The 25,506-nt window shown below is 50.0% G+C and overlaps 1 protein-coding gene across 6 annotated transcripts in view; it reads left to right on the forward strand.

The window, feature by feature from the left end:
* The window catches only part of EDA (ectodysplasin A), a 56,669-nt gene that overhangs the window by 12,673 nt on the left and 18,490 nt on the right, over window positions 1-25,506 (forward strand). For all 6 annotated transcript variants that reach the window (XM_085544415.1, XM_015860168.3, XM_085544416.1 and 3 more), the window contains exon 2: window positions 20,276-20,378. In XM_085544415.1, the coding sequence (XP_085400541.1) occupies window positions 20,276-20,378 (103 nt within the window). The remainder of the gene's footprint in view (window positions 1-20,275; window positions 20,379-25,506) is intronic.

Consider the following 25,506-nt stretch of genomic DNA (forward strand, 5'->3'; position numbering starts at 1 on the left):
ATCTGTAGAGCTATTGCACGGTGCTTGTCTTTTGAGGAAGCACTGTGCTCTTGTGGCACTAAATCCAGAAAAACCCCTCCACCTCATCCACATTCAGGTTCAATTGGGCTTAGGCTGGGTGTGATCGGGGCACTTGGGGCATCAGGATGGGAAATACCCCTATTCCTGTCCATGCAGAAGGTAGGGGTGCCCTGTTCAGGGCTGCTGGCTGTGTGCTGCCCCAGGTGGGTGCCTCGCTTTGCTCTGCAGGAAGCACTGTAGGACACCAGCAGGTCTGAAAGGGCATGGACAATACTTCTGCATGGCTGGGCTTCCCTTGGTGTATCACAGCCCAGCTTTTGTCCTCAGACCCATCACATGTTTAGAATACTTTTAACTTCCTTAATGGTTTACCAAAACTCAGCCACGCTCTGACCACCATCAACCTGGCCGTCCATGCGCTGCTCCCTGCGCGCATCACAGCTGATGCAATCTGGAGGCTGCTGCTTTAATGAGGACTGGAGCTGTGCTTTCAGGGCCCGCATGGCAATTGTGCTGACTCCTCCTGATGCTTTTGGAAGCACTGCTTGCCTTCTGTTGTTGCCGTGGTTTGGGATTGCTTTCATTTGATGCTCGGTCCCTGGGAGAGCATCCCTGTGGTGCAGCCGCGCTGTGCCTGGGGCGGAGGTGGGGGTCCCACGGTGCCCATCTGTTCCCCAGCCCTCACCCATGGGTGCGGGGGCTCTTGGGATGCCCTGCAGAGCTGTTAGGTTGGCAGCTGTCGAGGCCAGGGGTTCAGGGAGGCTTTGTGTCCTCGCTTTGAAGCTCGGGTCTGAAAGTGTTGTAATGAGGTTTTATGATGTATTCTGGCAAGGGCTTGTTATTTTGTGTGTGGATTTATTGTATAATGAACGGAGTGATTTTGAAATGTTTTGTGCAACCATTTTTTGGAAAGGACATTGTATTTTGTTTATGGGGATGTGTGAGTTTTTATGAAACTTTATTTAGCTTTTAGCAAGAATAATCTTTATTCAACAAATAGCGCAAATAAATCTTAAATTGAACAAATATGTGCCAACTTTCAAACACAGCAACAAACAATGACATGAAACGGGGCAACTTTGGAACAGCATACAACTGTAAGCATAGTAAAGAAATAAGTAATAAAAGCTAACAAAGAGCAGCTTGGGCCGTGCAGGGCAGGTGGGGCCGGGCCCCCTCCCCATGCTGTGCTCAGCCCCGTGCCTGCTTGCATTGGGCTCCAGCCGAACCCAGGCTGTGCTGATGCATGTAGCTGTGGGTGATGTGGAAACGTTCTCCAGCAAAGCTTTGTGTCCCCACGGCAGCTCCAGGAAATGTTTCATATATGTTTCTGTCTTTGCTCAGCAGCATTGCTAGGGGGGAGAGCCCTCTTCCTTCTGCATTGTGTTCCAGTGGCAAAGCATCATAGAATGGCTGTGGGGAACAGCACCTCATCCCTGTGCAAAGCCATTGGGGTCCTGCCATGTTGCCGTGGCTGAGATGGGCACAGAGTGACCAGTGGCAGCTCTGTTCATATCATTTGCTGGTTTCTCCCATAAGAGAACATCACGGCACCTGGAAGTGGCCAAGCTGGTGGCCATGCCATGCCTGGGGCTCCCCACAGTGTTGTAGAGCCCTGTCCTTCAGTTCTGCACAATGTTCCCATCTGAAATGCTCTGCTTGCTGAAATGTCTTTATCAGGAGTGAATGTATGGAATTAATTGTGGGTTTCCCACAGTTTTCCATCAAATCTGAAGAGAAATTGCAGCGCAGAGTGGCTCATCCTGTTACTTTTTTTCTTTATCTTTTGGGCTATCCCAGCTTATCCATTTTATTTTGCTTTTTGGCGTGTTTCTTGTAGAGAAGGACAGAATCTTCTTTCTGTTCATTTCCGGGGTGGTTTTGCTCTGCTTCATTCCTTGCTCCTGCACCATAGTTGGGCGATGCTCATTGTTTTACATACTGGTTGCTGTCCCCAGTTACCAAAGGAGCCTGTTGGTGGGGACACCTGCCCCTTCCTGGCTGCATCTTTCCCTGAGGCATCAGGAATTCCTGTGCTGAACTTCTATTTGTTTCTCAGACCTTCCTGCCCAACCTTCCGGAGTTGACCTTCACCACTTTGCTTGGATTGTAGAGCAGGAGATGAAATGCATGAGGCCATGAAATCAAAAGAACAGAGCTATTTGTGGAGGGAAGAGACCGAACTCTGCTTCCAAGTGTCCTTCCTACTTTCTAACCTTGGAAATACCAGGAACATGAAGCCTGATATTACTTATTTCTGCGGGGAAATCTCATGTAGCAAATCCACTCTTACTGGGAGGAGCATTTTCAGCCCTTCATTGGCCTTTTCAGCCCCTATAAGTTTTAACAAAAGAGCTTTTCTTCTAATAGTGAGCAATGGAATTGGGTGTTAATGAAAACAAATTAATTCTGAATGGAAAATTCCTTCTCGACTGTGTTGTGCCATTCTCTTCTAATAGAGCAAACCTGCCAGCCCTCTCTCCCATTGCCCATACTTTTCCAGGAAGAATAAATGAGACTTATGTTTCCAGAACCACGAGATAGAGGCATCACTTGGTTTGTGTCCAGCCTTCTTCGTCCCTTCACAGTGCCTCTGCAGCTTCACAAAGCCAAACTCTGCTTTTTTTCTGTGCCATTTCACTTTTGAATGTTGATTTTTTTCCCTGAGGTCTCTTCTCCAAGTTGGATTGTTCCTCTTTCTTGCATGTTCTAATTACTTTGTATACCTAAAGAATCTGGTCAGGACTCTTTGTTGTTAGCTGCAAATTCAGCTTTGCTTTTGGTGTTGGGCCCTCATGTGATGTAGATGGACATCATCTCTGCAGGAGCTCTGTGGGACTGGAGGATTGTGTTGGGTTTGGGAAAGCTTTACCCCCATTTGTCAGCAGGTAACATAGATGTGGAGAAGCCCCAGGTGCCTAAGGCTGTGCCATGGGCTTGTAACCAAGCCAGTGTATTGAAACCAGATCACTTGAAACACAGTCCAGCATGCTGTGAAGCCATGCCCCCTCTCCCAGCCCTTGTGAATCTGGCTGGCTGTTCCTGCCTATAGACAAGGGTTGGAAGGCCAATTGCAGAGAAAACACCTGACTGCCTGCTTTTCTTTTAAATCCATATATTAACTTATGAGGTCACTGAGTCGCTATCATTTGCACCCCTTAGGATCAAGAGGTAGCTGTTGAAGCTCAGTGTTCTTGCCAAGCTGGTACTTCAAACACAGCCTTAGTAGCTCCATGCAGCAGAAATTGATTTTAGAGGCTCTCACTGGTACGTGGCTGCTGGGAGCCATCAGCAAGGCAATGGAAGGTCCCCATGTTCCTTCTTCTGGGGAAGCCATCCACAACCAAGGGACTGTCCTCTGGCTGAGGCAGTATTACCCCTGTTCTCCATGGGCTGTGCTGGGAGGGTTGGAGCTGGTCCCATTCTGCAGGACGGGACAGGAAAAGCTCTTGTGAGGTGCCGTGGTCATGGGCAGGAGCACACATAAGCAGATGAGAGCAGCCATCACCTGTGACACACCGAAAGCCTTCAGCTTCCCTGGATGTGTGTAGTGGGATGTTAGGGTTGCAAGTGTGTTGGCAGCTGAGCTGCTTCTTGCTTTTGAATCACAAGGAAGGATGGAGCAGACATCCTGAAAATCCCATGTAGCAGCTGGAGCCCGGTGAGCAGTCAGGGTGGGATGCAGCATGCAGCCACATGGCCACTGAGGTGCTGAGCTTGTCCCATAGGTACTGTTTGGCACCCCCTGAGAAAGATGGGGGCTGTGTGGCTTGGAGGATGTCCATCACTGGAACAAAGAGGTCATTTGTTTGCACCGAGCTCAGTATTTCGTTGGTCACAGGTACCTGTCTGTAACAGCTCAGCTCGAGCCCTGCAGTGCTCAGATGTTTTGGTCCTCAGCTCATTTCTGCCACTTCAGACCTTGCTTTGCTCCAGGATCTTCCTTCGGAAAGAATGCGGTGCTGTGCGTCAGAGCACTCACAGATGCAATTGTGAGCTCTGCCTTCAGGGTGAGGATTCTGATCTGAACCTGTGAGTCAGAGCACGCACTTCTGCAGCATCCCAGAGAGTTTATAGCTCAGGGCTATTTACTGCCCATCACAACAGGTTTTTTATTACGCTGGAAAACTAATTTGCATCGCTTGTTGTAATTAATGCTGTAAAATGTTTAAACAAAAGCACAGATAGAAATTAGATTTACAGGCATTGCAAGCAATAGCATTAGAATATAAACCTTTGGTTCGCTTTTCTCCTTTGGCAAGAAAGTGATTAGGTCTAATTAAATTTATGGAGCACTCTCTGCTCAGATTGAGGGATGTAATGAAAAAAACACATGGCAGAGGTGGCTTTGGACCCGGAGGGGCTTCCATCTGTTAATGGAGTCATCCAACCAACACGTTTATGCCCTGATTTATATGGTGGGCAAAAAATGGTCTCTTGGTCACGTTGAAATTCTCTTCTGTTGTTTTGAATTGTCTTTTTGTTGTTTTGTGGCTGCGATTTGCATGGTTGAAACTGATTTGTGTGTATGGGATGAGGCCATCAGCTGTCCGTGTGCTGCCATAGGACCATGAGATGGTGTGTGCTCCTTTGGGGCTGTCTGGCAGTCCTTGTGCTAGTCCAAATCCAATCAAAAGTTGGAGTATGTGAGCGTGGCACTGTCTTGGAGTCCTCTGAGGGGTTGAGTTGAATGGAGGGTTTGCTTTTGGAGGAGGATTTGCAGCCATGGGGAACACAGCCAGGTTGGGTGATAGGAGCAATTCCTGTTCCAGAAGACTGATCAGATATCAGCACTAGCTGCGCAGGGAGCAGTGGGGTCACCCAGCAGCGCTGCAGGGATGCAGCACTGAGGGATGTGGTGTTGGAGATGGTGGGCTGAGTGGGCTTGGAGATGACTTCTCCATCCTGAAGGACTCAGTGGGTCTGTGACTGTGACCAGGCAGTGTGTGTTCAAGGCCTGCTGCATGGTGTGTTGCTGCAGGAGTGGGTTTGGCAGTGGGTTTATACCCGATGCTCTACAAGGAGGGAAAGGTGAGGTTTGTGCCAACGACTCATGGGTGGTTAGGATGGGAATCTTTGCACTGATAAAGCTCCGTGGCTGCTCCGCCTCCGTGGCAGTTTGGTAGCCCTGGATGCTGCTGGGAGTTTGCAGCATCCCTTGGACCCATGCACTGCAGGGTGGGTGCGCTGTCACTTCTCATGCAGTAACTTCATTATCAGGGCCCTCTTGCACTGCTGCTCTGCTTCTTGCTGTTTCCCAAGCAGCAGCTCTTTAAAAGTCCAAGTGTTGGTGTGTTATCTGTGTTCATCTGAGCAGACTGTCAGCTCATACAAAAGCTCTTTCAAACCCTGCCAGCCTCTCTGCAACCTGTCTTCTTTTTTCTCTCCATGGCTCTCTGCTTGCGTAGGCACTGTTTATGTGCTGCTCTTGCTCCAGATTAAATTCTCTTGCACCCTATGTGATTCCGTGCTGGCTGAGCACATCTCCAGCCCATGTGTGCACTGCACTAATGCTGCTCAGAGCACTGGTTGCATCACTCCCCAGTCTGTGATTTACCCAAGTGACAGAGCCCTCCTGCTGTAGTGGCGATACTAATTCAGAGCCTGAAGCAGTGATGGAGCACCTGGTGGGAAGGCAGGGCCAACCCAAGGGAGCTCAGGTGCATGCAATGTGCCTGAGTGACTGGAAGGCATGGGTCCAGGATCCACCCCTTCCCAGCCCTCATTTAAGGGTTGGCAGTGGAGGTGAGGGCATCTCTTGCTGGAGATCCCTGCCTACCTGAGCCCTTCCAAAGGTAAGTAGCTCTTTCCCTTCATTTCTGTATCTGTTGCTGCTGCATTTGGGCTCATTCTCATTTACTGTAGAGTTTGCCACCCTGCTGTTATCATCCCATTTTAGCATTACGCTTCCTTCACCTGGGAAATACAGAGGCTCTGAGTAATAGAGCTACAGAAAGTAAAGATTGCTTTGGAACAAGTGGTTTCAATGGGGTAAATTGGAAGGAGTGGTGGATTGTCATTCTGCCAGGAAGCATGGTGCCTTTCTCAGTGTGAAGATGGATCTGTAATGTCCTACATGCTGATTGTGAGGAGCAATTAGAGCTTTTTTTAGCTGGTTGGGTTTGCTTTTGTTTTTCAGGGCCATGTTCTGGATTTTGATGTTTCAGCCTCTGAATCAGTTGCTAAAGAGAGCTGTGGGGTTGGGGGAAGTGCAGCTTGATCATCAGGTTTCAGGGAGTCTGAAAAATATTGAACTACAGGTTTGGGTTGCACGAGCAGCTGATGGAGTACATCAGAGCTCTGCGTTCACAGTGAGGTGCTCAGACTTCATTTAGCAGCATCGCTGTTGGGAAGCCTGAGCTCTGGGAAGGCTTTGGTCAGGTCCTGCTGGTGGTTTGCTGGGCTTTCGGGGGAGTTTCTATGTTGCTTTCTTTTGCTGTTGTTTTGGCTCAGGCTGCAATCTTTGGACCACAGGCAGCCTCACACGGATCCCATAGCATCTTCTGCAGCCACCAGCTCTTCAGGGTGTTCACTCTTTACAAGCTGACCATGCACGTGGATGGGAGTCCTCAAACCTGACGGCTTTTTGAGAAGCAGAGGGGGATCAAGGCACCCTCTTGTGCCCGAACCCCCAGCAGTGCCTGCAGTGGGGCAGGCAGCCCTTCTTGCATGTCTGGACCAGGCTTGGCAGTGCTGAATTAGAGCACAGTGGAAGAGCAGCTCCAGTCATTGCCTTCTGCTCCTTCTATTCTGTTATCCAGGAGTGAAATGGGGTTGCTTGCTCTTTCACTCCAAGCTAAGCATTTCCAAATTGAGAAGCTCTGTACATCCCCTCAGTCACAGGGCGAGAGCAGCAACAGTTTGCTGTGCTGCTTTCAACTGTTGCTGCCTTTCATTTGGCCTTCTGCTTAATTCTCACATAAGGGAATTACAGCGCTGCTCCTGGCTAGGAGGAGAGCAGCTAATCCACAGAAACATGTGCAGCCCAACCTTTGTGGCTTTCCATTTTGCATAATTCTGCAGAACAGGATGTGTCAACGCTCAGGTGTTTGACAGAGAGCCACAGAAGGGTGTGTGGATGAACAGATAAGCTGAGACCAAAGGGGTAGGTGTTGGGACATGCTGCTGGGTATCAAGTCTGCACAGAAACAGCTGTTTTATAAATCCCTTCTCTCTTTGTTAATGGAAAACTGACAGCATCTCAGAAGTGGGGTGAGTTCAGGAGGTGTGGGCTGGTCTGTGCATCTGGGCGTGCTGGGTGTGTCAGTAGTTAGCTGACATTATTTTGGTTGTATGATTGTGCTGCTGGGACGCAGCACATGCTTCATCTTATTCAGATGTTCTTTTGCTGCTTCTCTTCCCCTCCAACTAGCAAAGCTGAAAGAGGGATTTTGTTTCTTCTGACCGTACTGTGTTGCGATGTCTGACTTCTGCTCTCCCATCCAAACAGTAAATGTCTGATCCTGGTAACGAGGCAGTGGGGACTGTTCATTTTGCTGCATTTCCATGCCCATAGTGCCCATCTTCGAGGTTCTCCTGCCAGTCTGGGTATAGCACTGTTTGTGCTGCTGATGGCACTGTACCTCTGCACCATCTCAGCACCCACAGCTTGCTTTGCCTATCCATGGAGACCATGTGGCTCTGTACCATCGCTGGGCCAGAACTCACCGTGCTGTTCTGATGTACCTTCTACAGCAGAATTGCTCCTCTTAGTGACCAGCAATGGTGAGCTGTTTGTGTCCAGCATCGCAGAGCTCTTGTATTGTGCCTCCTGACATCTGGCTTAGGTTGTGTTTGGATTCCTGAGCATCCAGAAGTGTCCCTGTGTGTTAAAGCTGCCCTTGTAACTCCTCAGTGACCCCATTCTTGCACAGGGCACCTGTAGGTCGCTTACTTCTGAGGGATGTGATTCAAATTAAGTGTTGGCTGAGCTCGGCAGTGAGGTGTTGACGTGCTGAGTTCATGGGAAGAAGCACAGTTACACTTGGCAGAGGTTAACCCCCGTCTGGGTAAATGTTTACTTTGTTGAGTGCTTCAGTGCTTGTTCTAAATGTCTTTGGAAGATGGATGTTGTGGGATTCTGGGGAGGAAGATGAGCATGAGGGACTGAGTGCTGCCTCACAGCCTCTGCGCTTACAGAGCTGACAGCAGCCCACTGCTGGGAGCTGCTGCCAGGGGAGTGTACTGCAGCTGCAGAAGGTCCTTGGATCATGAGGCTCCTGTGCCTTCCTTCTCCTTATTGACTTCAAGAGGAGGCACTGGAGCAGGGACAAAATCCATCCTGAGCAGCTGAAGTTATTGCCTTTCCTTCTCCTTGTTTGCTTTAAGCTGATTTTCCTAAGTTTTCAAATGCCTTTGTTGTCTTCTCTGGTAATTATAACAGTATTTAATGTCAATTTTTGCTTATTCTGATTAATGGGAAGTACTTACATACCCATAGTGTGGTCTGGCTGTCTCTTGGTGCATGTTGTTTTGTACCACAAGCAGTCAGCTCTTTAGGGCTGTGCTTACAAGTACAGCTTTTCATAGAACATAGAATCCTAGAATGGCCTGGGTTGCAAAGGCCCACAGTGCTCATCCAGCTCCAACCCCCTGCTGTGTGCAGGGTCACCAACCAGCAGCCCAGGCTGCCCAGAGCCACATCCAGCCTGGCCTTGAATGCCTGCAGGGATGGGGCATCCACAGCCTCCTTGGGCAACCTGTGAACAGTGCGTCACCACCCTCTGTGTGAAAAACATGTTTCCAACATGCTTGGGTTATAAAATCCCATGAAAAGTCAATGGGCTCTTAATTAACAGGTAGGGCAATGCCAGGCTTAGTTCCTTGTGGGGCACAGCCCCCCCAGGTGAACCTGTGGGAGAAGGTGGTTCAGGGTGGTGGTCCTGGAGGTGTAGCTATTGCTGCCATAGCTGCCAACAAATATAAATATCGGTGCCATTCCAAAACAGTCTGTTTTATGAGGCTCTTTTCTGGGTAGTTTCTATTCTTTGCTACTCTGTGGGTTTTTCTTTCTTTGGAGTGAGGACAATGAGATCTAGCACAAGAGGCTCATTTCTCACACTGCCTGCATGTCCGTCTCCACACAACAGATCTTCAGTTTGCTAATGCAAAAAGAAACAACAACAAAAAGAAGTCTCAAGCAGATGCAAATTGCTCTCTGTGCATGAGATGCTGAGGAGGGCCAGGAACTAGGGCTAATACCAACATGTAGATCTCACCTGACCTGCAGCAGATGGAGCTGCCCAGCAGCCCTGCTCTAACACCAGCTTCAGGATGCAGAGTTGAGAGGATGACTGCTGGGGCCCAAGCATTTGAGCCAGATATCTGCCTTGCTCTGCCCCTGCTGCCATGGAGAAGCTCCTGAGAGCCTCCTGCTGGCAGGGGATGTTGCTTATTGAGGACTTAGGTTATTACAGTGTGACTCTGTGGACCCAAAATGATGTGATAAAGGGGGATTTTGAGGGGAAAACTGTGCTAAGAACTAGACCTTATGGTGTAATGCAGACTGAGTGTGTCCATTTGGTTATTCAGCATCAGATCTTTGTGTTACTGATAACACCAGAAGTGTTTCTCACCTCCAGATTCAGAAGATCTTAGCATGTGGGTTTGGGCATACATGTTCCAGTGATGTTCCAAATAGTTCTGGTTGCCCAATGAAATGCTGCAGGTTTCTCTGTCTTGGATGTCCATTGTGGGCTTCCCCAGGGTATGCATGTAGTGCTTGGGAGTTGAACATCTCATGTCCTTGGGTTGCCCCCATAGAAGAAGCCACCCAACACCCCCTAACCCCCCCCCCCCAAATGTCAGCACACGCAGCAAACCCCATTGCTGGCTTGAGTGCAGTTTTCACTTTGCATCCAGTGTTGCTGGAGCTGGGATTTCATTTTCTGGAGGCAGAGTTTTTCTGCTCTGCTCCCTTCAAAGTGGTAAATGCACACTTTGGGCTGCATTGGGTCCTTCCCAGCGGGTGTGGGGTCGCGTCCCAGCACAACTGTCTGAGACATCTTTCTGCTTTATCTATCTTTTCAGTGGCCTTTTGTAGTTCCCAGCAGCATCTCGCCTCCTCTGCTGCTCGTTTATGTACAGTTCTGGTAAAACATTCCTTTCATTTGGGAGTCTTTCCCAGTCTGGCTGCTCCAAGGGGTCGAGGGAATAAAACCTCATGGCACGGAGATCATCTAACTGCAGTGTGTGTAAGCAGACTGGCTGCCCAGGGTGCTGCCCAGCTGATGCTGCTGGGATGGTGCTGTGGCCATGGAGTGCCCCACCTGTACTGGGTGCTGTCTGATGTATGCCAGGGGAAAATAAAGGCTATGGCAGGCTGAGCTTGTAGTGAAACCTGCCCAGAGAATTCCTTTGTTTTGGTATCTGGTCAGTGTGCCCTCCCTCTTTGTTTGTCTGTTTAGGATGATGTGGAAAGTCAGTTTCAGAAACAAACAAACCCAAGCAAAGCTGCCTGAAAAAAAAAAAAAAAAAAAACAAAAAAAAAAAAAACAAAAAACAAAAAACACCCTGTGAGGATACATTTGATACTTTTTCCTGGCAAAAAGTAAACAGTTTCCATCCTCCTTCAGTTTCCAGCCTGTTAAGGTCTCTGGGACCCCCTTGGCTCACATTGCCCACCCATGGCCATGCTGGGGGGTGTGGGGCTGCGGGCTGTCCCCACTGCAGGTAGGGCTGCATGTTGCCCCAGGCTCTGCTCGGTTCCACGTCCCCACCATGGCCAGGAGGTGACCTGGGATGACACTGGGAGCAGTTACAAAATCCTGTCTTTACACAGTAACTTTTCTTACACTCAGCCCCAAGCCATGGAGCTGTTGGTCTCACCCAGAAAAGCAGGAAAATTCTCCCTGGCTGCAGGAGTGAGGGCTTTTTTTCCTATTTTCCTTTGCTGCAGCAGTGTTTCTCATTAAGCAAAGGCATGCGGAGTGCCTGGATGAGACCTCTATATCATGCATGCTACACTGAGGTGCATGCCTATGTATACATACATGAGATGCATCTGTGTGTGTGTATGGATAGGTACAAAGATACATTTAGATATCTAGGAGGCCTCACAGCTGCCAGAACACACGCTGATAAAGCAGCACTTGCTTCTACCATGTCTGCTTCCTAGCAGTTTGCTGGGTAAAAAGGAAAAAAGGAGAATGATAAAATGTATTGTTAAAAAGAGAGCAGCAGGATGAGGCTTCCTGGGAGGGAGCAATGTGAGGGGTGATGCTGGAGGAGCAGCTGTGGGGTGCTGTGCTGGGGTTGAGCTGGGGAAGTTCTATTGCAGAAGGCTCCAGAGCCAGCGTGCAGTTGATGTGAGCCTGTTTAGTTGCTGTTTGAGGAATTTGGCACAGGCAGTGTTTGTGAAAGTTTTATTTCCTGATTTGTTTTTTCTTTTCTTTTTTGACCTTCAACAAGTCACTTAACCTTTCTGTGCCTCGCTTTGCTGCGCTGGAGAAAGCAGCTCCTAAGGAGGCAGAAGCCCCTTTGCAAGCTCAGCATCACACCCCGATATCTAAATTAGCTTTGACAAACTCTCAGGACCCTACAAAGGCACTGTGTGTCTGCATCCCAAAGTGCAGACCTGGGAGCAGCTCCCGGCAGCTGTGCCGCAGCTGGGCTGGCACACGAGATGGGAACATCTGGCCGGCCTGACGTCCCGCAGCCCCGGTGTCGTGAAAGCTGCGCCGATGCATTGTGCACAGCATCTTTCTGCTGCTCATCTCGCCTCTTTAGAAGGCATGCTCGCTCTGTTTCAGCACATCAAAGCTGGAAGCAGAAAGGCTTGGCTTGCAGAAAGCAGAACGAACCAACGCCTCTCCTTTCTTGTATAGCTTTGCTGCGTCTCTTGCTCACAGCCGGAGATTGAGCCTCGTACGTGAGCTTTATTAGCTCAGAGGAGAATGCAGATCCTCTGTTAGCTCCAAGTTGCACTTGCTAGTGCTCTGGTGTCTGCTGCCCAGGCTGCTGGGCTGTGGGAGGCTCTTTTCTCCTGATTACAGCACTCCTTGGCCTTCACATGGAGAGTGAATGGGGAATGTTTTTCTGCTTACAGACACAGGTGGGGCTTATGCAGCAGTCACAGGGCAGCCGTGGGGCTCAGCTTCTGCACACTGTGGATGCCTGGGGCCAACTGTGTACCATCACAAGTCATAATGGATTGCATGTTGTATGGAAAATTGAGGTGTGGATGAGTTAAAGTCCCCAAAGGATTCCTTACTCTTTTCCCATGGGTTCCATGGTGTCATACAAGATCTCCTTTCCTTTCCCAGCCCATATGTGCACAGGGCCATGTCTCTGGGCAGGACACAGTGACCACCTGGGTGCCCTCAGCCACCCCAACCCCTCCTGAACCAGCAGGTCTCAACAGCATGGCCTCAGGTTGGCAAAGGGCCATGCTAAGGGGATGCTGGATTCCCCCTCGTGCTGAGGTCTGGTGTGCTCTAGGACATCGCTCCTTCCAGCAGGGCGCAGGCAGCCGGGGAAACCAAACAAACACAGCTTCGTTTGGATTTTTGGCAAGAATTGCCTTGATCTGAAAATGAGGTAATTGGTTTCCCAGGTGCCGTGTGCTGAGGAGAACCTTGGAGCTCTCTGCTTTCAAGAGAAGGGCCTCGAGGGACCTTCCCCAGTCCCATACCCCAGCTGAGCTTGTGCCGGGTGCTTCTCAGTCCTCCAACTGGTCATCCTCCCCACATCTTCCCACTGGGAAGTGCTTTCCCCCTCCTCTCTGTGATGCACAAAACTCAGCCCTGTGGTGTGAGAGCTGCCAAAAGCATGAGACCTTTTGCTTCCAAAGCACTGCAGTTTGTGCTGGGGGATTCACTTTGTTGGCACTGTGGTGCCCCATGGCAGTGTGAGCACTTTCAGAGCTCTCGGTTATGTTTGCATGCAGCTGTAAGTCTCTTTTGACAGTAATTGCAATGGATCTGACTAATTAGGCAACAAAGCATGATTTATTTAGCAGGTTAATTTGATGGAATTAAACTGGCAGTCACTGCCTCGCACCATGATACCCTGCGGTCCTGTGGGAGTGGGTGTTCACCTTCCCTACTGAAATAGGTGGCTCATAAAGGATTGAAAGGATGTGCTGAGCTGCTGTGTGTCCCTTGGGGGTTGGAAGCAGCAGCCAGCACCCGTGGCTCTGCAGTCATCCCAATGCATTGGAAATGCATGGGCAATGGTGCCAGTGAGACTGATGGCAGCCCCAGCTGCTGTGCTGCTGCTGGCTGGGCTGTTTGGTGGGAGTCACACATACAGTGTGCTTGGTTTTCTTTCATGGTGAAGGGGGGGAGGGTGGGGGTGGGGGGAAGTTGACAGCAGAAAAAAGAGATGTGAAAACATTGAAGGTGTCCAAAGTTTGTGAGGAGCTGATGTGGCTCCGGGCTGTGCTGGGGCTGCAGGTGGTGGAGAGGTGGGAGCAGAGTGCAGCTGGAGGAAGGCAGAATGGGGAAGGTCTGCGTGGTGTTGGGTTGGTGGCACTGCGCTGTGCTCTGCAGCCTGCGAGGGCTTTTGGTGGGAGGATGAGGAAAGCATTGCTATTGATACGCGAGAGGAGAAACTGTGACCTCCATATGGAGGGGGGCACAGCCCAGCTGGCTCAAAATGGGACTGAAAAAGACTATGAAGGCTAATTAAAATGTGAAAAACTGAGAATTCATGCTAATAGACAACAGATCTCTGTCTGGCGCTGGTTCACAGCTAAATCTGATTTCCTTGGGAGAGGAAAGGAACTGATTTAAGGCCCGTACCTTGCACTGACACTGATACTTCTCAGCCCTTTTACCAGCGTGTTCCCAAAGCAGGGTTGGGTTTCTGCAGGTCTGCCTGACCACAGAGGGGAGACTGCAGCAGGAACCTCTTAGTGCCGCTACCATTAAGAAATTCAGCACAGGTGTCTTCCTGCGCGGTGTTAAACTCAGCTTTGACCTCATTCTCCCCCAACATCTGGGTTGTGTTTTTAGCTTTCCCTTCCCGTGCCAACAGGTGCAGTCAATTGAAGAAGCCGACCATTGCAGTGTGCTGTGGGGCTGGAGCATCAGCACATGTGCATGGCCAGCCTGCACTGAGCACGAGAGGCAGTGATGGAGATGCCAACCAGAGCAGCTCCTAGCCCTGTGGGGATGGAGTGCTCATGGTCACAGCCACCATAACCTCACCACCAGACAAGGGCAGGACTTGGGACCTGCAGCACTGGGAGCTCTTGTTCTCTGTGGCTGGCATAGGCCTGTTTCTTGGCAGCTCTCAAGGTCTGTTCCCTTCAACAGTGTCTGTGGAGCTCGTGATTACAATGTTGAGGCTTCTGTACGGGTTTTGGTCTCCCTCTGGGCTGAAGCTGTGTAAAAACAACTGTTGGTATGGACAAGCAGTCATAGCTGTATACCCCCAGGCCAAGAAGGAGCCATCACAGGAGGAGGGTTGGACTTCTTCCCCAAGCCAGCGGAGGCCAAGTCCCATTTGCTGGTGTTCAGCTTGAAATATCTCACACAAGCTGCTAAGAAATCACGCTCTGTGGTCTGTGATTAACATGCAAACCACTGGGCATGTCCAGTGCATGGTATGGAAGCATCTTCCCCTGCTCCATCTCCACCATGCCATTATTGAGGGGTTCTGCAGCATGATAGGGTGGATGAGCAGCTCTGAGTCACACAGAAGGCATTCATCTGTTCTTCCTTCTGTAACGTGAGTGTGCCATTAACCACGAGCAGTTTAGCTGTGTTTGAAAAGTAGAAATGAGTTAATGGTAGAAATATAAATACTTGGGACATTGCACATTAAACTCAGCTAAATTTATGGGATGTGCAGGAGTTGCTTGATTAGCTGTCCAGAGCTGAGATAGCTGTGAAAGCACCATGAGTCAGTACTGCACTGTGTAGGGGAAGTGCTTTTGATTTGAAGATGCTTGTGGTTGTTTCTGCTCAGAGAGCTGTGGGTGCCCCATCCCTGCAGGCATTCAAGGCCAGGTTGGATGTGGCCTTGGGCAGCCTGATCTGGTGGGTGACAGCCAGCCCATGGCAGCAGGTTGGAAAGATCTTTAATGTCCCTTCCAACTTAAGCCATCTATGAAGTGGAGTGGAGTTGGGATCCCTTTGGGGGATGACCCTCTGCTCCAAGCAGGTTCCTGGCACACAATCCCCTCACTGTGCAGTAAGTGCTTTCCTGAGGAGGAGACGGGTCAGGCTGCTCAGTCCTGGCTCAGCTCTCCAGGAGAGTTTACGAGCTGCGTTGTAACCTCTAATGACCATTAATTGTGTGTGCGCACGCTGGTTGGTAACGAGGCTTAAACTGATAACTGGCAATTGGATGGAATGCTCTGCACTGAAAAACACAGTGGCTTTCTCAAGTAATGAAGTTAAAATACCAATAAAATCTTAGGAAAATATGCTCCCTCCCTCTTTTATTGTTGTCTAATCACTTTATATTACTGCAGTGCCTCGAAGACACAAGAGCAGGGCTCGCTGGGTTCTTGTTTAACGCTGTGATTGCACGGTGCTGAGCTGTGAGGCTCCATTCCTCATCCTCATTCAGCACAGCCTGCCCATATCATTCGGTCTGAGCTCAGTGGCATCTCTGGAGCTTTCATCTCCTGAAGAGGTCATGGAGTGTCTCCACTCTTCCAAGTGGAAGGGACCCACAGGGATCGTAGAGTGCAGCTCCAAGGAGGCTGTGGATGCCCCATCCCTGCAGGCATTCAAGGCCAGGCTGGATGTGGCTCTGGGCAGCCTGGGCTGGTGGCTGGTGATCCTGCACACAGCAGGTGGTTGGAACTGGATGAGCACTGTGGGCCTTCGCATCCCAGGCTGTTCTGTAATTCCTGGCTCCTTTCAAAACGTGTAGGAAATGTCCCTGCTTATTCTGTGATTCTGTGTAATGGAGGCTGCAGAATTTCTTTGCCTCCTGGCTCTGGGAGGTAAAAGCATATAAAGATGACTGTCCAGTCTAACGACCTCAGTGAGGATACTTATTACTATTAGAATGAGGGGGAATTGTGTTTTTCTTTGCCTTTTTCCCTCTTACCAATTCAGAGCCACTGTTGTGCGCCTGTGGGACCTCAGGCAGCAGTGTGAATAGCTGGCATGAGGAATCCAGCTGCCATAGGGGGGAAAGGATGGCAGGGAGTGCTGAGAGATGGAGCAATAGGGCGAGAAGAGTTCGGGGGTGGGGAAGGGGGGTAGGCAGGGAGAGGGTGATGGTTGAGACACACACACAGAATGGCTAACTTGGGATGGGACCCCAAAGCCCATTCATTTATTCATTCCCATCCCTGCAGTGGGCTGGCGGCTCTCAGGGTTCCAAGCATGCAGCCATAGCCTTGGGCACCTCCAGGGATGGGGGCAGCCCCTCAGGGACCCCACGGGGAAGGATCTGAGCCCCCAGCATTACTCAGTGTGCAGAGTGCAGCTGTGGGCTGATGGCAGCTCAGCTCGGTGCTGCTGTGCCCAGGCGTTGGCTCCCAGCAGAGCTCACGTTTCAGGAACTTCGCATTCAGATCCTCGGCTCACAAACGCGGCGTGTGTAAATTCTTGTCGTGTTTTGTCATGTTGAAATGCGAATTGTTTACTCTTTCGCTCCGTGCATTTTTATAAGAACAAGTCACGATGACCAAAAAAAACAAAAAGGCTGAAAATATGTTGAAGCTTCTCCCCGAACTGCTGGTTTGTTTTTTTTTCCAGCCTGTTTGAAAATAAATAATCTTTGGATTTGACACCACGTGTCACCACGGGCGAATTCCTGCTGTAGGACAATGGGCTGCGATTCAGGGACTTGCTGCTGCTGGAACCGCAGGCTGTGCCTGCTGACCTCGGGAGCCAAAAAGTGCTCGCAGGGAACGGCTCCGAGGGGCTCCGTTTGGCTCCCTGTCCTCTCACGCTGATGATCTGCAAAGCTGCGAACGGAAGCATGAATTGAATGTGAAGGGCAGCGTTTGGTAATAACGATGAGGACGGCTTTGTGCCTTCTGTGAAGTTGGGTCGGAGGTCTGAAGGATGCAGTGGGACTGGTGGGCACCGTGACACTGCATCACTCATTGCTCAGGGAAAGACACTCCTCCTACAGTGCATATAACACACATACAACCACGTAGGGTGGTCACAGCTTCCCCCTTGGGAGCAGTTTGACCCTTTGGATCGTGGTGCCCAGCAGGTCTTTGTTCTGATGTGCTGCATTGCCAAAGGCTGCAGGTGTTGCAGAGGGGTGCAATTAAACCCCCAAACCTTTGCTATTGTTTATATATCCCAGCAAAGCTTTCCTTTTTCTTATTGCTTGGAGTTTGTGTATCCAGCCCTATCTACGCTCCATCTGGGTCTCATATCCTGAAGAAAGCTTCCTATTTTATGATACCTTTAAAATGTATTTATATATATATATGCATATATATATATATATATAATATACAATAAAATGTCTTTATTCTTCCTTTTGCAGAGTCCCTTCTTACAAACCAGACTGGCTTCTGAGTAACTGCAGGCGACCTTATTTTGGTAATTCCTATTGTGTTCTCATGGCATTCGAGAGTGTTATTGTTTGGTGTTTCCAGAGAGGTTCTGCATGTTGCTGCAGAGCAAACCAAGTGCTTTTGTGTGCACGCCTTTTGTGTTTGCTTTATTCTGCTGACAGAAAGCAAGGTATAACTGATTCATTGCAGCAAGGCATGCTTTGGCCTATTGTTCCACAGGTTATTTTGAGGTATGTTTTCCCCTGGGGGTTTTTCCTCTCTTTGCTGTTTGACCTTTCAATGTCCTATAGAGATCTTTGTGATTAAACGTAGGGAGTCATAATGAGTTTACACGGTGTTGGCAATTTAAGACCTTAGGATGGGAGTGCTGGTTGTTCCAGCTTTGTGCATAGCTATAGTGAAAGTACAGCAGGAGCTGCTGCTGCTTTGGCTGCAGGTGTGTTTGCGGGGCTGCCTCAGTCTATTTTTTGGGTGGTCCTGTGTGAAGCCAAGGGTTGGACTCTGATCCTTGTGGGTCCCTTCCAACACTGGATATTCTATGATTCGATCCTCATTGCTCACGGTGGGAAGGGTTCTTTGCAGTACATCTGTGCTGTGATGCCGTCTTAGTGAGTGTTCTGCCCAGAGATGATGTCTCTCCCTGCATCTGTCCCCCTGGCTGCTCTGTGTTTTGCAAGCTGGGTGGCAAACACCTGCACGTTCTGCTGGCACAGCCTCTGTTGTTGGAGACAAGTGGAAAACAAGAGGGTAGGTGAGGTTAACTTGAGGCAATGTGCAGCCTAACGGCCAATCTGAGAGCTGCAGACCCACAAGCTGTGTGCTGCTGTTAGTCACATCTCAGGGGCGGTGGATGGGAGGAGCATCCCTGGCTCTTCAGCCCCACACAGCTGTGCTGGACCCAAGTGCTATTTCCACCCGTGTGGGTGTGAGTTCTGTGTCTGAGACCTCTATGGCTGGGTAGGGGCAGTGGGGGGCATTGCCCTGGGCAGCTTTTTTTGGTGCTTTTCTGGCTGTGCTATCCTGTGCCTACTGCTGGGAGCACAGCTCCGTACAATGACAGCATCACTGGAAAAAGACCTTTCAGATCCCAACCCCCCCCCCCCCCCACTACGTCCATGCCCACATCCCCAGGGCTGGGACGATAACCCCACTTTTCACTGGAGAGCCCGACTGCACTAGGGAGAAGAAATTGTTCCTAATGTCCAATGTGACCCTCTCCTGGAAGCAGTGCTGATGTTCCTCCTCCATCCCAAGGAAAAACCTTTCTGAGCCCCTGTATGTCCTTTCCCATTGGCTCAGTGCTGCTGTTTGCATTAATAAATGTTGCAGAAGCAGTCCCTAGGCCAGACTCCTTTGCGTGTCGTTTTCCCCCCACACCAGTTTTGTCCATTTGCAGTCCAAGCGTGGAGGGCTGCAGTCAGACAGCTTTCTTTCCTTGGAACTGTTCTCAGACTGCTCACAGCTGCTGCGGTTGCCATCACTTCCATAAGCAAGAAGTTCTGTTATTTTCCTAAGATTCACTTTGTACAGTGAGGTGAGAGGGGTCTGCAGGGTTAGCTATTCCACCTCCTTGTCCTTCAGTCCCCTTTTGTGTGTTGTTCCCTGGAGATCACATGCTTACAGAAGAGGGGAAAGGAGTCAGACAATGAAAGCTCTGAATGGGTTTTACAATCACTGTTTTTCCTTTCTTTGCTCTTGTATCTGGTTGGGCACAGTGTGCTACACACAGCCCTGTGTAGACAGCAGGGGTACCAAACTGGCCCTGGTAGAGGCTTTTATGTCCCATAGCTTCATACACTGCCCTTGTAACTGCTCGTATGTGAAAGGAGTTGGTTCTTCCCTGCTATTTAAAGGCTGCTTATGATGTGCTGGGTTTAGTTCTCTGTACTGATAACCTTTGGTGCTGCTTTTGGAAAGCTCTTCGTTCTTTCCTTAGATGGGCACTTGTGCTTTTGGTGTGGGTGTGTTGTTATGAATTGGTACATGCAACCAAGTTCCTTCAGTGTGAGGAAGAAAACCCCATCCAGGTCACCAGTGGTGCAGTGCGGGCAGGAGGAGGTGGCTGCCACGGAATCACAGGATGTTCTGGGTTGGAAGGGGCCTTTAAGATCACCCAGTTCCAACTCCCTGCTATAGGTAGGGGCACCTCCATTTAGACCAGGTTGCTCACACCCCCATCCTTGACATGCAGTCTCCTGTTCTGAAGGAGCAGGAGTACATGGGGGAATGCCCCCAGCAATGGGCTGCTGCCGTGGCTGTGCTGCTGGGCTCCCAGGCTGTGCACTGCTAATCATCACAGCATTCCGAGGGCAGTGAGTGTTCACCAATAGGAGGAAGCTGCAGAGAAATGTTTCCCTCTTGGCAAAAGCCGTGTTATAACGATGTACTTGCTCTAGGTTTAAAGTGTTAATGATGTGGTATGCTGAATTGGATTTAAAGGTCCCTGAAGACCTCTGAATCTCAGTAGCTAATGAGTCTTACAGAAGGGAGCTCGAGAGAGGAAAACTTACTGGCAGTGAGCAATACTGGTGAGAGCTCCAGGATTGAGCAAGTTTTGCAGAGGATAATTAAAAGTGATTGCATCAGCTTTCGGGGCTTTTGCTTATTTCCAGCTCGACCCTCCATGATCCGTGTGTTGGATGTGGGCAGCAAGGTGGTTTTTACTGGATTACCAAATAGAGAACAGAAGTAACTCTTCTGGTGCAGCTCAACACTGTTGGGAAATGCCCAGCTTCATCCTCTGCCTTGTGCTGTGCATCGATGTGCCTGGGCTCTGCCAGCAGCCTTAACTTTGTCCTTGTCTTGCAGCTGGCCTTGCTGAACTTCTTTCACCCCGAAGAAAAGCTGCATGTTGGAGAAGGCAGACGTGTCCGCCGGAACAAGAGGAGTAAGGGCAGCGAGGGGCCAGATGGTGAGTCCTGCTGTGCTCCTTGTTGTCTCCTAACCACTGAGCAGAAGGACCTTTTCCTTCTTATCATTGTTATATGCAGAGTTCTGTTTGTAAAGGAGAAAACAAACAGCATTTATGGTGTATAGTAGTTTCTGCATAATTCTGCTTGCCTTCCAGGGTGTTAATTCCAGGAGTCCTTATTTCTACATCCATAGGCCTAGTGAACTAGTGCAAAGTAGTGCTACTGGGTAGCTTTGGCCTTAATTCTTCCACATTAGTTGAGGCTCTGTGCTCATTCCAGGTAACTGTTTGTACATGTATGCCCATATCTGTTGCTCTGTTGGTCTGATCATCAAGTAGCTCTTCACTGTCTATCAAATGACTGCAAACATCTGCATCACAGAACGTTAGCTGTGCTCTAATGGGGTTTCAAGCATGCTGGAGGATCTCAGGTGGCTTCAAAGCATATGTTTATCTTTGAAAGCACACGTTTAATCTTTAACCTGGGAAGCCCCAGGCGGTGGAGCCTATGGCTGACATCTGCAATGGAGCTGGGCTGGTGCATGGGACATGGGGTGATGCAGGAGCAGCTTCCACTCTATGGGAGCTCCATGCACGGCGCTGCCAGCAGATGTCTGGGAGGATGAGTCTGGTCCACAAGGCTGTCAGAACGCCAACTTCATGCTGACAGATGTGCAGAGAGCTGTGCAGTGAGCAGGAGCTGCTGAAAGCCACTGGGCTGATGGGGGCTTTTCCCTCACTGTTGTGCCAAATTGCAAGCGTGCCCCTTTCCATAGCACTGCTACAGCCTTGACACGTGTGCTGAGCTCCGTGTGCTGCAGGGCTCAGCCATCCCTGCAGTGCAGCATGCTCCTACCGTGTCTGTTTGGAAGTTATTCTTTGACTGTGTGAGGTGATGGGGATGGGCAGAATTGCCAGTGCGATGGGTTGTGTCCTGGTGAGCTTAGCAGGAGGGGTTATGTTGGCAAGCAATTACCCACTGTTTGGCTATTGCAGTTTTATTGGGTAGAGAGGTATTTAACAATTGTCAGCTGCCAGTGAAGGGACTGTTCTGCTAACAGCCCTGAAGTCAATAAACAAACAAAACTGCTTTCTATCCCATGTGATTGCTGGGGTTTGTTTTAGGTTTGCATGCAGGAATCTGTTTTTCACAGAAGGAAAACAGCTCATTAAAAATATATATGTACAAACCAATGACACCGATATGGTGTTGATAACACCGTTTAATCCTTGAGTTTTGCAAAGCTGGTCAAACATTTGGTCTCCAAACAGCCCCCAGAAGATATAAGTGGATGCACCACAGATCCCAGGAGGAAGGGGGTGTGCCTTCCATTGAGGCCTTGTCTGGAATTGATCTGGGGACCCTCTGAGCCCATTGCCACGTGCAGCCCAAAGCACTGGGCAGGGTCGCACACAGCTGCTGCCCTTCCGACTGCACCAGCACTGCGCTGGGCTGGGAGATGGGAACATGGGATGTGATACCACAGAGAATGTGGCTCCTTTCCTCAAAGTTGTTCTTTTTCTTTAGGAAAATGAGCTTCCAAGGCTTTGACAGTGAGCAGAGCGTTAGGAGAAGGGGTCAGAGTTTGTCCCATCCCTTCCTTGGGGCAGGAGGTTGGGATGCTCGGAGGTTGGGATGCTCGTGGCTGATGAATACATTGGCTTAATGTTGGTTGGTGCCCCGGAAGCACCTGAACAAAGCCAGGATCGTGTCCTGGGAGGAGGAGGATTAGGGAGGAGGCTGCCATGGGGCTGTCTTGCAATGCCACGAGCCTGGTGCCCATCCACGTGCTGCTAAAACCAAGCTTACACCTCTGAGATCTGCAGCTGCTTCTCTGTGCTCTTCAAGGAGCACACTGCTCTCCTCACAGCACCCTATGGTACCAACTCCACCTGCCTTAGCCTGCTCCCCCCCCCCCCAATCCCTCTGCAACATCTCCTCTCCTCTTTTGCCCTCTGTCCTTTCCATCTTGGTGTGTTTATGCTGCTGTGGAACTGCTGCAGCTCCCAGATGGACAAATCATTCTGGAGCTGGTAATTAGCAACAGTTGTGCTAAAAGGAACCATCAAGAATGTTAAATTAGTCCACTTTTAAATAAACTGTGTATGAAATGTTAGATCTCTATTCCCAGCGCTGCAGTAAAAGTGCTGCTGGCTCTTTGCTAACAAAGCCAGAATATGGGAGTAGCATGGTTGTAAGTACAGAGACAATTCCGTGATCTTGAGGTTATAAATAATGACAGAACATTTACAAAGCAGATGTCAATAGGACTCTTTTAAAAACACTGCTTAAAAAAGAAAACAAACCCTAACAGAAAACTAGTTTCTTTTTCTCCTACTTTCATCTCTGTTCCCAGTGAGATCCCTGCGGTGCTGCTTTCCTGGTTTGCCTGGTTTCTGCTGTTTGGTTTGGGGTTGGCCTTTCTTTGTTTTCTTTATCCCTTTCCTAGGTTTGTTCCTAATGTTCTTGGTGAGAAACACAGCTGATTGTTCCCTGCTCTTTGATGGGGAGCATGGCAGCTGAGGCACTGTCCTTAGCTGACAACACTTTGGTTCCTACTGCTTTGGCACTCATTGCCGCTGGAGAAAGTCCTCAATGAGCGCTCATTGGTTTCAGTGGTGGGTTTTGCTGGAATGGAAATACCTAGGACTCTTTGGCTGTTGCCCTCACACCCAGGGCTGCACAGCACAGGGTCAGCAGGGTGCCCACCCTTCCCCGGGTTACGGCACAGATCGGTGCGTGGCGCAGTGCTCTGTTGTGCAGAGGGGTCACAAAGGGACTTTTCCTGCTCGCTTCCTCTCCTTTGGAAGGGGACGATACAGCCCTTCAACTGCAGAGCCCAGAACAATCAGTTCCTTTGTGCCGGCCCCGTGCAATTCCCTGCAGCCCAGGAATTCTCAGAAACACAGATGGATGAAGGGCGGTAGAGCTTTATTGTGCTCGGAAACCATGGTGATGAGCACTCCATAAACAAAGAGCATTTCCTGGATACTGGAGTGGAGGAGACGGTCCCAGAAGAAGGCTCACCGGAACACACTTGCTCTTCGCCCCCAAATTTCTCTGTGATTTCCCCCAAACCAGGAGGAGCTGAGACACACCAGAACAGATGTCGAGTCCTCGCATGTGAGGACCATCACCTCCCCATGCTGACACTGGCGGTACTTTCTATTACCGTGATTAAAACTGAGCCCACAGCTCCCTTACAGCCCCTTGCCTATGGTATACCTGTCCTTGTTGTAATGAGGCACTCTACCTGTATGGCTCACACAGTTCAGTCACTGCTCTGCCAGGAGGATTCATGGGTACAAACACAGTAATCTGGTTGTAGACCACAGCCTGGTGTCTGTGTTGGCTTCTGATTGCTGTTTCCACAGAGACACATCCAGAGAAGCTTAACAGCTGTTGGAACATTCAGAGTGACATCCAGGTGGTGGTTCTCAGCTCTCTTGCAGCAGTGGCAGACAAACACCGACCCGTTGCTGCAAACAAACAGAGGTGGAAGTTGTGTTCAAGGGATCCTCTTGCTCCAGGTGTGACATGTAAGGCAGAGCACAGACAGCAGAAACGTTTTTAGCTCATCCTTGGCTCAGACTGCTTGGAGCTCAGTTCTTCTGAAATTACTCTAGTTCTGAAACTGCTTTGAGGCCAAATCCACTGCAGTGGATGGTCATTAACGACCTTTGCTGAAGCTTCTTTTGGGTACTCATGGGCAGCCCTGGCTGTCGTACAGCAGAGGAATCATCTCAGGGATGCTCCATGTGACTCTGGGAGTGCAGAGATGCTGACATCATGGCTTAAGCCTCCATGTTATCTCAGCTCAAAGGGTTTGGAATCACTTTATGCAGCAGGGAGGTGCATTGTGTGCCTTAGTGGTGTTTGGGTGTGGGTGTTCTGCATTGGACGGCGAGGAGGAACTGGGGTCTGCAAACCAGTGGAGCCAAGAACTGCTCATTGAACTCTGATGGTGTGTGGCTACCCTGATAGCATCCCTTCCAGCTGTGACCTGCAGTGTTCCAAAAGAAGCCTTGCTTCTTCAATATTCCTAAAGCTGTGATGGGGTGCAGCTCTGTGTGTGTGTATCCTCCTGCTCTGATCCCTTCCCGTTCATCCCGTCTGGTGTGGGTAAGGTAGGAGGACATGACAGAAAGATTCTGAGATGCAGAGTAAACTTGGAAGGCTTGAGAGAGAGTTCTGCGCTCTGACCTCCATCCAGGCCATGCTTTGAGGTCCTTGTGCTGATTCAGCTTGTGGGTGGGTTTCAGTCCTGTCCTGCTGGATCCTTGGTGCTAACCCAGTGCCGTGTGCTGCAGCAGGCTGTGCTGGAACTCAAACCAATCTTTGAAACTTCTATTAAAGCTGCGTGTTGAGCAGGGACCAATATCATTAGAAGTAATTGGTTGACTCCATATGAACTCCACTTGTGAAAACTAGGGCTTTTCATAACGCCTCTGGTCAAATGCTGACTTTCGAGAATCTCAGTTTCTTCTGTTACAAAGCATGGCCTGGGCTAATGAGAACAGATGTTACAGCAGGGTGGGAATGTGATTGCATCTGAGCTATGTGTGCATCTGGACCGTGGATGCCACGTACCAGGCATTGTAAATGCTGACTTGGACTGGTGGTTGGTGATTCCTTTCCCACAGTGTGCCAGAGGCTCTATTGTCTGTCCTTGGGAAGTGTTTGCAGCTGAGCTTTGATTTCTGTGCACGCACTGCTCGCTGGCCATGGCCCTGCAGCACTCTGCAGGCAGACGGTGCTCAGCACATGTTGTGGTCCATCTGGTCACCGAGCTGTGCTGCTGTAAGAGCTGCCTGTTGAGTGCATGCCCCTCCAAATGGCCGAGGATGCTGCTCAGGGTCTGCTTGGCGACTGCACCTCTGCCTTCTGCAGATTTGGGGCAGAATAGTACTTGATCTGGCAGCTCCGTGCTTGATCTGGCAGCCCTGCCTACAACAGAGAGTTGGCACTTGCTTATCCTTGAGGTCCTTTCCAGCCTGAGCCATTCCGTCATTCTATGGCATCCAGGGTGGGACTGAATAGCCAAACGCAGAGCTGCAGCTCTGGCGATGGAATTGTGGAGCTGCCTTCAGTTGTGGCCTGTCTGTGCGCTCGTTAAAAACCCTCTCG

Source organism: Coturnix japonica, chromosome 4 (genome assembly GCF_054131305.1).
Source record: "Coturnix japonica strain WE chromosome 4, WE-NBRP24, whole genome shotgun sequence".
Classification (NCBI taxonomy): domain Eukaryota; kingdom Metazoa; phylum Chordata; class Aves; order Galliformes; family Phasianidae; genus Coturnix; species Coturnix japonica.